Here is an 18113-nt window from a genome sequence, read left to right on the forward strand (position 1 = left end):
CACCTACCAACATGGAAACACTTAGTTCGGCGCCATCTTTTCGGTCTTCCTTGGATGCAGAATGGCATGGACGTTAGGCAACACACCACCCTGGGCAATGGTAGGCGCCGGGGAGCTATTTGTTCGTCATTTCGAATAGCCCGCTACAGATAACGGGGGATGATCCTGAGCAAGTTGTTGTCAGTTAAGCTGAATTTTCATATACTTTTATTTTATACCTCCAGGCAAGTAGATTTTCCACAACTAACTGGACAAACCTGAAATGTTCTCGTTTTTTCAGAATTCACAATCGGTTTATTTTAACAGATATTATGTTTTGTTTTGTTCCTACCGCCGTCATTAAGTGGTCACATGCCATAATAGTAAAAAAAAAGTATTTTTCCTTCTTTGATATCGCTTACCCCTTCGCCAATTTTGAATGCACATCGCTGCTGCATATATTAAAGCAAGTACTGGTGGCTACCGATCGTGCTATTCGAGCTGGGACCCTGAACTTGACCGATCGGACGGGTAACGCATACTGGAAGCTAACAAATTTACTTTCGCTTCATGATCGAGTAACTACCGCGGATGCCTAACGATAGGCGTTTTTACATTCAATCCATTCGACGATGGTTTCAAATTGTAGCGATTGCAGGCGAAATATTTCCCGCACGATCAAGTTAGCATAGCTCGGAGCAGTGCATAGTTTGTCAATTTTTTGCTTTCGGAGGATTTGAAATCTGCTCGTTCTGATTTTTTCCTGAACTATTTATTAGGATGGCGGCTAACACCGGGGTTAAAATTATCCGAGACTTTCTACGGGAGAGTCCTTGCCGGAAGGTAAATGGTTCTGTTTAGGTTTAAAAATATGCTTTTTTGACTAACTCGCCATTCCGACAGGCCTATCAGCTAACCCAGCAGAAGGACTACGCTCACCAGTACTCGAAGAACTACAACCTGCGGAAAATCCCTGCGTCGAATCGGCATCCAGAGGTACGCCCCAACACAGCTCCGATTTTACCGACCAATCTAGCACAAGCCATCACCGGTCACAATCTGATGGAGAGCCATCATCCGGAGAGGAGGCGGCCCACCACCAGTGGCAAGCTGCTGAAGCGTCCGCGTGATCCGACACCGCAGCGCATCCGTATCAAACGACCCGGTAGCGATGAATGGAAGAAGTCGCAGAGACCGATTCGTCCTAGGCGATCGGTTGAACAGAGCGATTCCCCCTCCACTTCCGATAGCAACATCCGTCGGCGGCAACAACACAAGCAGTCAAAATCACCGGATCAATGCCAGAAAGCAGGCAAAAAGCCTTGCAAAGTATGTGTCAACGAGGAAGTCTGTCAAATCCCCGCGCAGTGGCAAGATTTGTTGAACGTTCCGAAGCGCGTTCCCTCCTCCAATGGGTTCCGACATCTGATTGAGGAAATCGAAAGAATACGCGCAGAACTGATTAAGCGGGAAGACATGAAGCACATTTCGTTCCGGGAATCACTTCAGTTGATAAACGAGATCAACGAAAGAATTGATGCCGCTTCCGATACCAATGGTTTTCTGGATCGGTTGATACCGCTGCAGACGACACTGTTGCACTCTATTGCAGACATCAAGTCCCGGAAGTCGCATTCATTACGCTTCGAAGGAGGACGTATCTTGGATACCGATTATGTTACGTTTAAACCACGCTCCGGGGGGCGAAAGGAAAATGTAGGAAGTGGTGCAGTAAGACGCAACGAAAAGAAGTTCGACCAAGGACCGCTCCGAATGTGTCTTCCCTTTATGCGGGATAGGTTGACCCTGGATCATGCTAAATTTTAACTGAACAAAGCAAATTAAAAAAAAGTATAAAAACTGATTCGGTTTGTGTTTTTTTGGGTTTTTTTTCGGACGCATTAATTGGAACCATAGATAATAGCTATAAAACAGTTCAGAGCAAAGTTATATTCGTAAAAAATAAAGACAAAAATAAAATTTGTTCTAAACTCACGTTAACAACATTTGCGGTAGTGTGATACATATATATTTACTTAAATAGCAAACTTCAAACGGAGCGAAAAGTGGAACCCGACCTGAACTTCGGGTCTACCTAAAAACTATAAACGGAAAAATAATGCGAATATTCGTGGTAATTACATAAATTACGTCCAACACTCATGCTCCCGAAGCAGCTGAAATCCAACAACATGGTTTCCACTTCGTGGACAAATCAGTTTACGTCTCTTAAATTATCGGCAAGATCTGGTGTACCAAACCCCCTTCCAAATTCGGATTATTGTTTTTCCAACGTTTTAAGCTTTTCCTCTAGTACGGCAGTCCGTTTGCACATCTCGACGTAGTTTTGCTGCAGCTGCCGTTGGTAGATAAGGACTTTCTCCTTCTCGTCGGCCCACTTCAGCCGTTCCTGTTCGAAGCTGTCGCGACAGTCTTGCAGTTCCTGCCGAAGCCTAGCTACCACCTGTTGCTCCTTCTCCTGTCCCGGGGCTGAGTTATCACATTTTGTAGAAGTTTCCACGTTCGCTAGAACTCGCGGCGGATCGTTCTCGTTTTCCTCCTCTTCCTGGTCTCGCGTGGGCGTCATAGACTTGTAGTCATCATCCGACGAACTCTGATTACAGCTCTGGTCACCTTCTTTCAACTCATCGCCGGACGTTGCCTTCTCCGTTCGGGTTATGCTGCTCAGATCCAACGTGATATCGGGCAACTTTTTGGCATTGTATGTTTCGATGATGCTCGACTTGTCCTCGTCGGAATAGTTGCAGATCTGCGTATTTAGGAACAGTTTCTTGTTCAACTCCAGTTTACTGTTGAAGTAGTTTCGAATGATTTCACTACTGCTCAGGTCGCCGACAGCTTTCTTTTTCACGCCTTCGCTTTCGGATGTTTGCTTGGCTGCTCCGCCGTCGCCGCTGGTTTGCTTGTTGTGATCGCCTCGGCCGTTGGATTCTTCAAACTTTTGCGCCACGAAGTCCAGCTTTTTCTTGTACCGTGAGTATCGCCCGGATGGTACCCCTTCGTAGCCTCGCATGATCGAAATATCAGACAGTTCCTTGCGTAACTTCTGGATTTCGTTGTTCATCACCACGATTATCTGATCCTTGAAGATGATGATTCGGTTGAGCTGGGAGATCTCCAGGTCGAAGTCGAGTTCTTTTTTTATCTGAAATTGAAAAGGGTGAATTTGGGGTTACGATTGTTCGATTCTTTTAGAGAATTGAGTTACCTCCGACTTCTTCAAGCTGATCTCGTCCAAGTTCTGCATCTTGAGATCCGATCGCAACTGCAGAATCTCCTGATCTTTCGTAGTCACCTCCGTCTGAAAAGAAACATTTTGTTAGTTGGTTTGTGAACAGTTACGACCTCGAAACACCCTCAACCTGAGCATCCTTGAGTTGCGTCTTCATCAGAGCCACCTCGCCGTTCCGCTGGCAGAGACTCCACTCGCTCTCCTCCAGCCGTTCCTTCAGATCACTCACGACCCGGCGTAACATCTGAATCTCATCGCTCAGGTCCCCGTTTTGATCCTTTAGGTCCTTCTCGCCGAGCTTCAGTTGACACAGTTCGCTCTTCTGCTGTTCCGCCTGCTCCTTGGCTAGACTAAATTCAGCGTGCAGTCGGTGAACGTCTTCCTGCAGGCGCTTCTTGTCCTGCCGCAACTGGAAGGTCTGCATCATTAGCAGCTGTTCGAGTTTGTGCACTTTCTGCGCTCCCGCCCGCAGTCGGCTCTCGTGGATCGCCTTCAGACGGTTCAGCTCTTGCTCCCAGTGTTTCTCCTTGTCCTTGGTTAATGGAAGAAAATCGAACGGTACAGTACTGCGATACGAGCGCTTCTGTTCATCGAGAAGAGTAAAACGGCGAAGCCCGCCCGGGATTGGTGAGATTTAGCTGGGTACCTTGAGGACCTTACCGTCGGGCTGCGAAATTGTTGGTTCCAGTACACGCTTCTTGCTCGCAGTTGCACCGGATTAAACAGGAGCATTAACAACCAGATGAAGAAAAAAGGAAAAGAATACTGGAATGATGTTCTCCGTGTTTATACTGAAGTACTTCCCGTTTCTTCTGGTACTGGAACAAACCTACTGTTTCATCAACGACGTTTCATGTCGTAGATTGCATATTCCCTTATAACTGACCGAGCTAACAAAATGGTCAACAAACAAGGCGATCGAAAAATCTAAGCAATCCGAGAAATTTTGAAGCAACATGGTTACGGAGACTAAAATTAACTAAAAAGATGTTTGACAGTTCACTTGTACTGTTTACATGGACATCGAAAAATTATTCGCGATTTGCTTCGAGCGAATCTAGTCGTCCACAAAATTTTTCGAAGTCTATTGTCGTTTTCGCTTGAAGCAGAAACTAACTCAGTTTCGGACCTAACTGCTGTCAAACTGTTTGTTTGAAGCCAGTTTCCAACCTAGGTTATGCGCCACTGAACTGAAAACCGGGTTGGGTTCCAACCTGAAATATATTTCGGGTTCGCTCACACCACTGCTGTTTGGCGAGAACCCAACTCAGTTTCATTAAAAACGTTCGTTTGAAGCAACTAACCTGGGTTAGTTTCTAGGTTCTCAATCGAAAACGACATATGTAAACAGTACTAGTAAACTGGCAAGAAAAGTGAGGTTAACTGTGTCAGAAAGGAACCTAATATTACTTGTATTTACCTAGAAACAAACGACGCTGAATCTCTATAGTTTGTTTACCATTTATCTCTCAGTGTCATTCCAATCGGGCACGGCCCTCGTTCGAAAAGGATTCGAAGAATTTCTCGTATTCTATGCTTTTAACAGCACTCTGGAGCGACACTAGAGAACCTAACCTTAAAATCAATGTGATCCTCGGTATCCAGATGATTCTCACTACTCCCGAACGGATTTCGAAAAAAAAGATAGGCAAAGAAAATGAGAGGCTGACAGATACGAAAGTGCAGAGAAAGATAGCCAAAATGAACAAAACAAAACCCCCAAACACTGAAACACATAGAAATGAGGGAAACTATCAAGTATCTCAGGATAGTTGTGGTGTTTTGACAAACAAACAAAAATTTATCGACAGATTAGTCCAGCCGCTCATAAGGCGTTACCAACCTGATGAACTTTGAATATTACTTGCTCATTGTGTTCCATTGTTTGCCGCAGGTAGGCCAACTCCGAGTCCCGATCGCGCAGGGCTGCCTCGAGTTCCGAAATTCCCGAGTCGGACGGTGAGGGGGCCATGTCGAGGAGATCGTGTGCCGCGTACATACCCGCCGAGGATTGACTACTGATATTTTAAGAAAATAAAACATCTCGATTACCGAACGATGGAATTTTTTTTTCAAGAAGCTTACCCAGTGCTAGGGTTCGGGTAGGACGCGATCATACTATCCGGTAGCTTCAGAATCGACTCCAGACTGTCGTAGGTCTTGAACGGTATACTGGAAGTTTTTCGTGACAATATCCCGTACTGATGCTGATAGATTCCGCTCGATGGACCACTACTGCCAACCGGGAGCCCGTTAGAACCGGTAGCAACTCCTGCGCTGCCGTGATCACCACCGTGTCTGTGCTTGTGGTGATGAAGATCGGTCGTACTGCTAAACTTGTACTGCATGCTCATCGGCGGTCCGAGCGATGGCGTTGATCCGTACCGCTCGCCTAGGTCCGTCAGCCGGCCACCGTTCTGGTTCACCGGGCTGGCGTAATTTGGTGTGTTACATTTGTAAGGAACTGGTTTGAATGCGATCGGACGGATCACCTGTTTGCCCTGGAATGGAGTGAGGGGTTAGTATAATCGGTTTGTCCAGTTCAGGAAATGTTTTTCGGTTCTCAATACTCGGGTAGGCCAATATTTTTAATATTTTGTGATCAGTATTAGAATAATTAATATTTTTGACTTGCAGGTTTATCAAGCGTACTGGTTAAACTGTTCTGAGTCGGTTCCCGAACTGCGTGATCAATCGCCAGGATTCGATCAAGGGGAACGGAGGTCGCGTTTTCTTCAAGTTTCTGGAGAATGTTAAAACTTTGAAACTAGCCAATAGTCAGAGAGAATTAGGATCCGCGAATTGGTACAGTTTGTCAGAAAAGTTGCAAGGTGGGATTAAATATGTGTTCTAACATTTTATTTTAATTACAGCGTGCTACAAGACATTCCGGAGAATTATCTATATAGTTTAATATGGTTGAAAATGGTTGGTAAATGGCTGGGTATTGCGCATCTGAATGAGTAAAATAGACCCCACGGGTGGTCCTTAGCCTCTGCCCATGCAATCAACGAGATTATACGGACCGGCCCAATCGGCTAAAACCAATAAGTACACCTGGAGGTAACCACAACAGACTGAATCACAAATCGACCACATTTTTATCGATGGCACTGACTCGGACTACTACCTGGCAAAACTACTCCAAAAACTCCGTAACTAACAATGTACGATACCGACGCCTGCCTCGGTGTGATCTTGGGCGACTGAACCAATCATTAGTCGCCACAACATACGCGCAGAATCTGGAGGCAGCGTTGCCGAATGAGGGTGCGCTCATTCGGCAACGAACTGCTGGAACATCAAAGCAGCCATAAACTACACGGGAACGGGAAAGATCTCGCCTAGGAAGCAGTGTTACGATCGAAGGGGATGTATTCGAGGTAGTGGAGCAATTCACATACCTCGGGACTGCTAACGGCTGATAATAATAACAGTCGCGAAATCCGAAGACGCATTATCAATGGAAATGGTGCCTACCATGGGCTCCAAAAGAAATTGCAATAAAAAAAATTCACCCACCCACTAAATGTAAACCTGGACCATGCTCCAGGAGGACCTGCAAGCACTCGGAGTCTTCGAGCGCCGTGTGCTTAGGACTATCTTTGGCGGCATGCAGGGGAAGGGTGTATGGAGGCGAAGGATGAACCACGAGCTCGACAGCGAACCATGTATCCAGAAGGAGGCCAAAGCCGGAAGGATACGATGGGTAGGGCACGTTGCGAGAATGCTGAACAACTCCGCTAAAATTGTGTTCTGCTCAAATCCGGTAGGTGCAAGACGACGAGAAGCACAGCGGGCTAGGTGGGCTGACCAGGTGCATCTAGATCTGGAAGGTGCCCAAAAACGTTCGAGTTGAAAGAGGATCCCACGATTAACAGCTCGATTATGCAGGTGATTATGATCAAATCACTGGGAGTTAAAGCCCTGAGCCCGGAGACAGTAATTGTGTATAAGGACCTGGATGAGATCACGATGTAGATGAGCTAAGAAGAGAGGTATATTGAAGCAACAGTGCAACCTGGACGAAGTGTACATGACGATCCGATTAGAAAAGGAGTACGGAGGAACTCAGTCAGCGATGATTTGTCTACCGGTAACCTATCTTAACAGGGCGCTGGAGGCAGGAAAACTTATGGCTGGATGATTGAGGTACCCATTGAGAGTCGCCCCAAGAACTGAAAACAAGTGAATAAACAAGGGGAGAAATTCTTCAAGAGTTTGGGCTGTAGACATTTGGCAGGGGTTTGCAAGGGCCCGATAGATTCAGGATGTGCAGGAAATGCGGGAAACCAGGTCAACTTGCGTGAGACTGCACACAGAGTTCGAAGTGCATGCACTCCAGAAGACGGCAACGATCATCAGACGGGTGGCTTCAAATACCCTGCTTACAAGAGGGCGACTACGGGCCAACGGTAATGGAGATAACCAAAATAAATCTGAATCATTGTTACACCGCACAGCAACTATTGTAGCAGTCTATGATAGAACAATGCATGACATCGATATGATTGTAGGGCCGTATCAAGTCCCCATGATAACGGTAGTTAGGTAGCGGACAGAACGGGAGCGGCTGCGTTACAAGCTGTGGGTAGATTCCACACTCATACGAAAGTTTCGTGATCACCAACATCAACGGCGTCTTCGTGTGTAGCTGTTAAGCGCCTAAAAATAGGCATTGGAGCAATTCACCCAAACGCTGGAGCAGTTAACCGAGCAGTTGATTGCCCGAAAGCCGCGGTAGTCATTGGTGGATTTCAATGCCAGGACTGTGGATTGAGACAGTAGAGTAACCAAACCAAGAGGATATATGATGCAGGAAGCTCTAGCGAAGTTAGACGTACGATTGTGCTGTGTTAGCATATTTCGGAAAGGACGGAAAGGAGTATCATCAACGATACGATCTGTAAACCACCGACGGCGAAAATGGATTGGAGTGTATGCGAAAAGCATACCCACATCGACCACCAGATGATTCGCTATTGTATCGGCCAACAGTCGGCACGGCAAAGGACAACCAGTGAAAGAACGAAAATTTTCAACAAAAATCTCTTCGTTAAAGCACTTCGGTCGGACAGTCAGAGATCAAGCTTAGCAAGTCTGACTACCACAAAGAGCTGGGAAGAATAAAGTAGATATTGATCCCGAGACGCTTACGATGAACTTGCAGAAGCATCGAAGTGACTGAAATCAAAGAAAGCCCCCCGGTCCGAATGGAATACTAAACGTGGTGATGAAAGCTGCGATCTTGGCATACCCGTACATGTTCAGGATGGTGCTGCAGAAGTGTCTAGTTGAAGGCAACCGACTTCACCGAAATGTAAAAGGGACAGAAACTACTGTTGCTGGCAAAGTCAGAAAAGTCACCGGGCTATCCGGCCTCGAAAAACTCCTGGAAAGAATCATCCTTAACAGGCTCACGAAACTTCCGTGCGGATTGTCCAAGATGCAGTCTGGATTTCGTAATGGACCATCGAAAGTGGATGCAATTCGGACAGTGTTCGAGAGTGCCGAAAAGGCATCTAGGCAGAAGCGAAGAGGAGATCGAATCTGCGCTGTGGTCACGATAGATGTGAAGAATGCGTTTAACAGAACCAACTGGGCATTCATCGCCGCAGTGCTACACAGAATGCGGATCATTGTCTTTCTATGCCAGATCCTGAAGAGTTGCTTCTGTACGAGACGAACGAAGGGCAGAAGTCTATGCGAGTTACAGCGGGCGTTCCTCAGGGCTCCATTCTCGGTCAAACTTTTTGGAACGGAATGTACGATGGGATCTTGAAACTGCGGCTACCCAGGAAAGGGCAAATCGTGAGTTTTGCGGACGACGTGTCCACAAACGGTGATGGGTGAAACACTTTAAGAAGTGGAGGTGTGGGAGACAATAGATCGAGAGCTAGATGAACAGGATCAAGCTGCAGATCACAAGACGGAGGACTTTGTTGGTCAGAAACTAAAAAACGGATCAGCGGATGCAGATCGACGACGGAGGGCACGTGATTGCATCGAAGCGTGCAATTGCGAGTGATAACCGACGACCGGTTGAACTTCAATAACTACGTCGACTAAGCCTGCGAAAAATCGGCGAAGGCAACGAACACGTGGATCATGCCAAACGTCGGTGGTGCGAGAAGCAGTTCGAGACGTCTGCTAGCTAGTGTTTCGTTATCGATACAACGATATGAGCTTCCTGCCTGGGATGTGGCGCCGAAAACTAAGCGGAACCTCAAAAAGCTGAACAGGACGTTCCGGCTAATGGCCGCACTAGTCGCTAGCACGTACAGAACAATATTATCGGAGGCAGTATGCGTTATCGCCGTGCTACAATCAGATAAACGCCAGAAACGTGAGAATCGATTCGATGGCGATGTTGCAGCAAGAATGAGAAAATACGGAAAGGTGAACCTACCGAGCCATCCCAAACTAGTCGACGTGGGTCAATTGAAAACACGGAGAGGTGAACTTCCACCTGACACAGCTTCTTTCGGGCCACTACTACTTCAGGAAGTATCTTCATCGGTTCGGGCACGCCAGGTTACCGTTGTGCCTGGAGTGTGAACGTCGAGGGGCATCAGAGGACGCGAGCAGGGAAATACTTGAATTTGGTAGACCGAGCATTAACCCGAATAATGTCCACAAAACGATGAGCAATGTCAAGACTCCACGCGGTCAACAGAGCGGTGATGCAGATCATGACCGCCTTACAGTGGAAAAGGCGTGATGATCAGCTTGTAACGGTGTCGGGATAGCAATCATCACCGGAGTAGACTAGATCCACCGGCGGGGGCTAGTCGAGTAGACCGCGACAGAGTACCGGGCGTGGGTCGTTAGGGCGCCAGCGAACCGGACGCCCTACTCCACCCGGAATCGCCGGACCGAACACGGCACTCTACAGGTTGCCCAGAGATATATTACGAAAACAGAAGAAGTGTCGGTATCGAGAGAACTTTTTTCGCCGGGAAACTCTTCGTCGGCGTAAGCACCGCCAGGGACTAGGCTAAGTCGATCGCGACGAGACACTACCAGTTGCGGGCCGTCGGAGTACCAACGAACCGGGCGCCTTGCTCCACCGGAATCGTTGGACCGACCTCGCCACCTTGCTGGTTGGCTCGGTTTCTGGAAAACTTCTCACGCCGAGGAATTCTCCGTCAGAATAGGCTAAGTCCATCGTCGAGTACTAGGTCGAATAGTTCGCGAACCAGTCTGGAGCTGAATCACTCAACGAGGAAGTTGCGCTAAATGGCATCAGAAAGGAGCCGAAGCGCTTAAAGGAGTTGCAGTGCTAAATGGAACTGCACAGGGAGCCAAAGGTCTCAAGAAGTTGTGGCGTTGACTGGTACAAGGAAGGGCTCAGTAAATTTGAAAATCTGGAGATTGCCGCCCAGATTGTCCTAGTAGGGGAAGAGCACTAATTCTCGACCCATATCTAGCTTTCGTACTGCCGTACAGAAATTACATTTCAAATGTTTTCTTTCTCTTTAGGCTTCTTTAACAATTTTTTTTTGTAATTTTCTTCGTCGGCCTATTTCCGCTCTGACGCCAAACACCGACACCGGAGAGGTGACTCCACGATCTCGGGGAACCTAGATATCGACCCATCAACACATGAACCGGGACCAACGGCTTTGCTTCCCTTCCGAAGGAAGGCGTGACCAATTTTCTCACCCCAAAAAATCTCAACGACATCAACTGGGTTTGAAATCAGACCCACTGGAGTGAATGGCGGTCATTCTTAGCACTCAACTGGCTACGTTTGCTAGAATTCATATTCACATGGCCTGCTGCGCAAATGAGCACCTCTATTTACATGCTCCATCGATTATAATGCCTCTTTTATAAAATTTTCATATTATTTTTAAATATATTAGGAAGGACTATAGTTTTGACAGACATCTTATTCGAATAGTTCAATAGCAAAGGTAAAATCGAACGAGTTAATAAGCTTGTTACTCACCTTTCCCAGAATTCCACTGCAGGACTGAATCTTGGGCGGCTTATCCTCCGTGGACAGCGTTCCCCCCGGTGTCATGTCATGTCCGATCGAGCAGGATGAGGAGGAGGACGCCGCCACCAGACCGTTGAGCTTCGCCACGGCAGCTGCTGCTAGCTTGCTATTGTGTGCATTTTTACTGTTATTTTTCTCGAAAATTTCACGAATATTCTCGAAGTGGGCCTTCCGTATGCTGCTCTCGCTTTGATCCCTTCCATTGTTGTTGTTCGTGATAGTGCCACCGCCGGCGCTGTTAGGTGTACCGACGGAAGCCGCCGAGAGACTCTGCTTGCTGAGAAAATCCGATATCCGCTTCTGCTCCCGGCGCGACTTGAGCGTCCCCGTGAAGCTGGTTGGGACCAAGCTGAGTGTCGATTTGCCACCGGCCGGTCCGAATGGATTATTCTCCAGCGAGGATGATCGGTAGTGTCCCTTTGGTCGGATTGGACTCTTGTAAGCACAGGGTGAAGGCGCTATCACGAGGGATGACGAAGCGCCGTTGTGCGACGATTCCATGGCATTTAGTCTGACAGGAAAAAAAGAAAAACAAAGTGATTGTCAGTGAAAAGAACCTAATTCTTCAAACCAATAAACATGGCAGATTGTAAAGTGTAAACAGATCATTTCTCAAGAAATTGTCGCCTCGCTGATGACGGGACGGGGTGCGACCGTTTGCGGTGTGATCATGTTATGCAACACAGCACAACATCTCGCACGGTTGAGGATCATAGGGAATGGATTGCCCTAATGGATACTCCTTTCCTCCCACATTCCGCAACATGTGCACAGATCGCAACGCGACTGATCGGTAAGTTCTCACGCTCTCGAGACCCCGGTCGCAGCTCACGACACACACACGCAGAGAGCTGAGCCGGAGCAAACGAACCGATCAGTCATTCGGGTTGGCTTGGCTGCTGCCGCAGCGAAGTGTAGTAACGAAACCCCAGACGTAATTTATTTTATTGCCTGGCAGCTATTTTGTTTTGCTTTGCCTGTGCGAAAGACGACGGACTCAACTGCATCTAATACCTTTCGCAGTCTCCATCCAGTTCTGGGCAGAGAGTCCCTTCCATCACTGCTAACAGCAAACAACAATAACAACAACAACATTAGCATCAGGTCAGGCGATTCAACGCGCGAGCTCAAGCACATATAGATACACACACATCAGCGTACTCATTCATCTCATAGTCGCTTGGCTTGCTTGGATCGCAACTTTATGGAAATGTTTTGTTATTCTGCATGGTCAGCATCAGTCGCTGTCAGGTAGTCCTAGGGCAAAAGGTCTGTAAAATCAGTTCGGAGGGTGCCCCCTCTAACTGCACCCAATCCAGTTCAGCTTAATTATAGAGGATTTAAGGCACAATGTTGACCATAGTTTGGTTCTCTGGGAGGAGATCGAGTGATTCCTGAGATGCGATCGTCAGTTTCAAAGTTCAATGTTGTTGAGTTGGGTTGGTTAGATGCAGTTTAGGTTAGCTACTTTCACACACACGGCACAACTTAATTGACGACGGCTCGATACAAATTATTCATATTGAACCACTCTGGTGGAGACCGGCGGTGCACAACTTTTGTATGAGGGTTGCAACACTATATAGCGAAACAGTACTGTGCAGACACGACAACAGCATGACAATGGCAGTTGGCCTTGAACCACGAGGGGTCCAGCCGAAAGAAACACGTGCGTCTAGCGGCTGCAACTGTGGGTGACGACGACTACGACCAGTTCACAGTTACCGAGTTTGGCCGACAAACATAAGTAGGATTAAGCACCTTTGTTGACTCCTGCGTGCATGTATACCCGCGGTTGGACCGCATACTAGGATAAAAAAAATGTCGACCTAACGGCAATGGCCAGCACGTTGATTTCGTTATGCAGTGAAACAACGGCACCGACAGTGGACGGTGTGAGTCAGCTGTTCGGGTTAGCTGCCTAGGCTTGCTAGCTGGGATGCTAGCAACGTGGTAGTCGTTGGTTTGCTTTAGTACGAGAAAGCTATGAGAAAATGGAATTTTGAAACAAAACATTTTTTCTCAGAATCTGCACCTTCCAGGACACGGAAGAAAATTCGATGTTCGAAAATATGACTTTATCTAAGTTAGGTTATGTGCGCCTTTATGCAAAAATTCTGGGGTTAACCTCAGATTGAACCCCTGGGGACAATTAGTATCGACGTGTTAGATTTAGGTTGGTCCTCGTAAGTAAAAAAAAACCTGTTTTAATCCACCTAGCGGTGCAATTGTGCCTTTCTCATTTCTCTAAACTATGGCACGGAGGCTTTTTATGTTCAACATAATTGTGGAAATGTCCAATACATTCTTAGTACACTTTGCACTTATACACAATGGCATGCCAGCCACGACCTTGATGAGCTACTTGTCGACGGTGAAACACTTGAAAGAAAAAAATATCATACTCCATTAGCCTAATCAGCATTAGATCAATGTTATCTGCTTGCTAACTCATTTTGTCATGCGGGGGTGGGTATGTGAGGAGGGCGAAAGTCCCATGAACGAACGACTCCCCAGCTTAAATTGGTATGCTTTGTGATATAGTGGTGGTTCAAAGATGATGGGGTTGAAAGGTAGGTGTATGAGAGCTGGATGGGGTGGTGGTCTGAGGGGTGATTTAAGGAGATTTTTAAAGGAGGGGAGTGAACAGTAGAGGGGGGGGGGTGTAACCCCTCTCCGTAAACCATCAACTACGCCCCTGTTAAAATCCAGAAACCTTATGCGAGTCGAAAAAAAAATTTGGCCCTCAGGGTCGTCAAATTTTTTTCGAGTTTGCATCAAATCTCGACGTTTCATGCACCTTGAACACATTTAGCATCAAAAATAAAAATTCTATTTTTAATTTTTCCTATAGTTTATATGAGAAATTTGTGTGTGGCCGCACTCTGAAACCCGTAATTCCGGAACCAGAATTCCGATCGATCCAAAATTCAATAGCAGCCGATGGGAAGGTTGCACGTTTGGGCAAATCGGTCCAGCCATCTCTGAGAAAAATGAGTGACATTATTTGACACATACGCACATACATACACACACACACATACACACACACATACAGACTTTCCAATCTCGACGAACTGAATCGAATGGGATATGACACTCGGCCCTCCGGGCCGGGATTAGGTTGACGTTTTTCAGAGTGATTGCATAACCTTTCTATATGAGAAAGGCAAATAAATGTGCCAAAATCCAAAAAAATGAATCGTCGTCAAATTTTTTTCGAGTTTGCATCAAATCTCGACGTTTCATGCACCTTAAACATATTTAGCATCAAAAATAAAAATTCTATTTTTAATTTTTCCTATAGTTTATATGAGAAATTTGTGTGTGGCCGCACTCTGAAACCCGTAATTCCGGAACCAGAATTCCGATCGATCCAAAATTCAATAGCAGCCGATGGGAAGGTTGCACCTTTCATTTGAGACTAAGTTTGGGCAAATCGGTCCAGCCATCTCTGAGAAAAATGAGTGACATTATTTGACACATACGCACATACATACACACATACATACACACATACGCACACACATACACACACATACATACACACACACATACAGACTTTTTCCGATCTCGACGAACTGAATCGAATGGGATATGACACACGGCCCTCCGGGCCGGGATTAGATTGACGTTTTTCAGAGTGATTGCATAACCTTTCTATATGAGAAAGGCAAATAAATGTGCCAAAATCCAAAAAAGTGAATCGTCGTCAAATTTTTTTCGAGTTTGCATCAAATCTCGACGTTTCATGCACCTTAAACATATTTAGCATCAAAAATAAAAATTCTATTTTTAATTTTTCCTATAGTTTATATGAGAAATTTGTGTGTGGCCGTACTCTGAAACCCGTAATTCCGGAACCAGAATTCCGATCGATCCAAAATTCAATAGCAGCCGATGGGAAGGTTGCACCTTTCATTTGAGACTAAGTTTGGGCAAATCGGTCCAGCCATCTCTGAGAAAAATGAGTGACATTATTTGACACATACGCACATACATACACACATACATACACACATACGCACACACATACATACATACACACACACACATACAGACTTTTTCCGATCTCGACGAACTGAATCGAATGGGATATGACACTCGGCCCTCCGGGCCGGGATTAGGTTGACGTTTTTCAGAGTGATTGCATAACCTTTCTATATGAGAAAGGCAAAAACTTCTGTATGCACCGCAACATCAGTCCTGATCCATCCGCAACATCATTGTAGCTCATGTTATTTGATTCGGGTAGAAGAGCGGATGCGTTGTGGCCAATTGAAGCGATTTGGATGGGAAGAGTGGAAATGTCAACTTAATGATAATATCATTTTCTGGACAAATTGTTTAGTGTGTAGTTTAAGGTCTACACAAACCATCTAACGAGTATTGAACAAGACATGTTTTCATATATTTAGAAAACGAAAAATATTTGATAATATTGAAAATGAGCAGGGGAATGGCAGTTGCCACTAACCGTCTCTTGTCGATTGGTCTTATTTTTCCAAGGGTAGTTTTTGACTATAATAGCTAGTTAGTGACCTTTGCGGTTAAAGATAAATTGCAGAAATGGCTATGCGTTTTCCGACAAGACAGTTCTAGTATCTAAATTTTGTCATTTTTTGCAATAAAATACAATTTTCATGTCTTTCGAATCCATTTGTCGACGAACTATTTATTATAGTAAGAAAAAACTTGTCTATTTTAACTATTTTCTCACAACTCTTCAAAATATACCTACTTGCAGCCAGTTATACGATATATCCGAACTAAAACCAAATTGGCGCCAGTTAGACACTAAATCCAGACAGTTCATAGATCCTGTGTGAGCGCCCAAAGCAACTGGCTGATACCGAGTGATGCCTAGATTAGCCAAGCACAGAAGGCCTGGGTCACTGACGAGTACAGGGGAACGAACTGTCTTTTGGTATGAGATCCAAACGCCTGCGAGTATGCAACCTGTATTTAGACGTTCACACACGTTGTGTGAACTGTTTGGATTTAGTGTCTAACTGGCGCCAATTTGGTGTTAATTTGGATATATCCTCTAAATTGCAGCAAGTTGGTGTCAGTTCCTGGCAAGTGGAATATGAAACATTAAAATCCAATTTTTCTTAGTTAGGTCTTACGCGCAAATTTGTTAATCCATTTTTTCCTTTGTAAAAAAGCAAGGTTGTTTCTTCAACACAATTTTTACGTTCCAAAAAGGATGATTTTTTTATACCAAACTAGTTCAAACTTGCAGAATGGATTCGACCCGTAGTGACGAACCTACAGGCATCGTCTGTGTAAGCGATAAGAATAACAAATGACGCTGGACTGGTAGATATTAGCAAAGTTTCCTTTGTTACTGGACTAAACAACTGTTTCGCAGAAGATCAACGAATGATGGTAATTCTCCATAGTGAACATCAGTTCCGATCTGTCGTTTCAACCGTCTACATAAGCTATGTGACATTTTGGAATTTAGTGTCCAGCTAGCGGCTCAGTCAGCAGTTACCTACTAACGAAGAGAATCCGAAACGCGAAGATTTGACTTTACTTAACGAGCGATGAACCAGTGAAAATGTGTTTGGATGGTTGCTGTTGCTACAAATGTTTCACAGCTATGAACCGTTTTCCCTTCTTTTTTTCATTTTGTTGCCTTTATTACCCTTTCCCTCTAATTAGGCCTTTTTTCGTTTCGCGTTAGCTGATGAAAGGGCACGCGATAAATTATATCCAGCTAATTCAACCAAATCTTCGATATATCGCTACAGTTCGACCAGATAGACAGAGTATCAGAGAGCGATTTTGAGCAAGCCAACAAGATTGCATGCGGCAAGCTTCTTACGAAGGAGTATCGCATCTACGTGCCCGCTCGGGATGTGAAGATTGATGGTGCGGTTACTGACACGATACTCTATTCCGAGGATATGCTGAAGGATGGGGTTGTACAAGTGGTTGGTGATACCAAAAGCGTAAACTTGATCCACTAGAGGAATTGTTCGTATGAATATTCCCCCACAATTTGATACAAATTAAAATTAGGCATGGCTTACTATGCACGTTGGTGTCCTCGTGTTTTAGAAAGATTCGTAATAAAGAATTTTGCTGAAGAACTTTAACTTATAGGACCGAAGGTTATCGATTTTTTAAGCGTTCAGTTCTTTTAATATAAATTTTCCATTGTCACTTCTCGTGCAAACAATGTTTAAGTAAGTGTGGAAGCATTTAAACTACACAATATTGTTGAAGATTGATGTAGAAATATTCATTCGTTTTAAAGTTATTGACCATTTGATTTGGCTATAATTGAATATTAAACAAAAATTTACTAAAATTCGCAAAAAATATAGAAAATGTGAGCTTACCCTATTCACACGGTTCTAAAGTGTCACATATCATACCTTCTTAATGTTATTATGGTTCGTGTAGACATTGAAAAAAGTGAAATAAATTCACATGTTGGCGTTTCCAACCACTGTGAGTTGGCTACTTCAAGAACACTTTACTTCAGGCAGGAAACATTGAAAAAGATGTCCTCTCCTAAGCAACTTTGGTCTACTTCCAGTCCGCAAACGTTATATTTAATATCATTGATATATCACTATGGTTCGACCCAGATAAACATAGAGTATCTGAGAGTGATCTTGAGTAAGTCGACAAGATTGCATACGGCAAGCCTTTCACGAACAAGTATCGTATCTAGGTTCCCGCTCGAGATGTTGAGATTGATGGCGTGGTTACAGATCCGGTACCCTATCTCGAATATATGCTAAAGGATGTGGTTGAAATGATTTCTTCAAGAATGCTTTGCCCTTCAGACAGAAAAAAAATCAAAATTTAAAAATATGACCTTTGCTAAGCAACCTTCGCTCGAGGCTTTCTCTTGAT

The 18113-nt window shown here is 45.1% G+C and overlaps 2 protein-coding genes across 12 annotated transcripts in view; one reads left to right on the top strand and one right to left on the bottom strand.

Moving 5' to 3' along the window:
* The first annotated feature begins 529 nt into the window (after window positions 1–529).
* On the top strand, window positions 530–1897 carry LOC131694919 (uncharacterized). Its single transcript, XM_058983448.1, has 2 exons — window positions 530–822; window positions 883–1897. The coding sequence occupies exons 1-2, from the start codon at window positions 760–762 to the stop codon at window positions 1804–1806; spliced, it is 987 nt and encodes a 328-aa protein (XP_058839431.1). The 5' UTR covers window positions 530–759; the 3' UTR covers window positions 1807–1897.
* LOC131694918 (leucine zipper putative tumor suppressor 3-like) overlaps window positions 1898–18113 on the bottom strand; it is an 84819-nt gene continuing 68603 nt past the window's right edge. For 9 of the 11 annotated variants that reach the window (XM_058983444.1, XM_058983443.1, XM_058983441.1 and 6 more), the window contains 6 exons: window positions 11187–11748; window positions 5318–5733; window positions 5076–5250; window positions 3363–3764; window positions 3209–3301; window positions 1898–3145 (listed from right to left, as the gene is read on the bottom strand). In XM_058983444.1, coding sequence (XP_058839427.1) covers window positions 2258–3145; window positions 3209–3301; window positions 3363–3764; window positions 5076–5250; window positions 5318–5733; window positions 11187–11738 — 2526 coding nt within the window. In that variant the 5' untranslated portion in view covers window positions 11739–11748 and the 3' untranslated portion in view covers window positions 1898–2257. The remainder of the gene's footprint in view (window positions 3146–3208; window positions 3302–3362; window positions 3765–5075; window positions 5251–5317; window positions 5734–11186; window positions 11749–18113) is intronic. The other 2 variants (XM_058983446.1, XM_058983447.1) reach the window with 2 other exon arrangements.

This window comes from Topomyia yanbarensis, unplaced genomic scaffold, assembly GCF_030247195.1.
Source record: "Topomyia yanbarensis strain Yona2022 unplaced genomic scaffold, ASM3024719v1 HiC_scaffold_20, whole genome shotgun sequence".
NCBI lineage: Eukaryota > Metazoa > Arthropoda > Insecta > Diptera > Culicidae > Topomyia > Topomyia yanbarensis.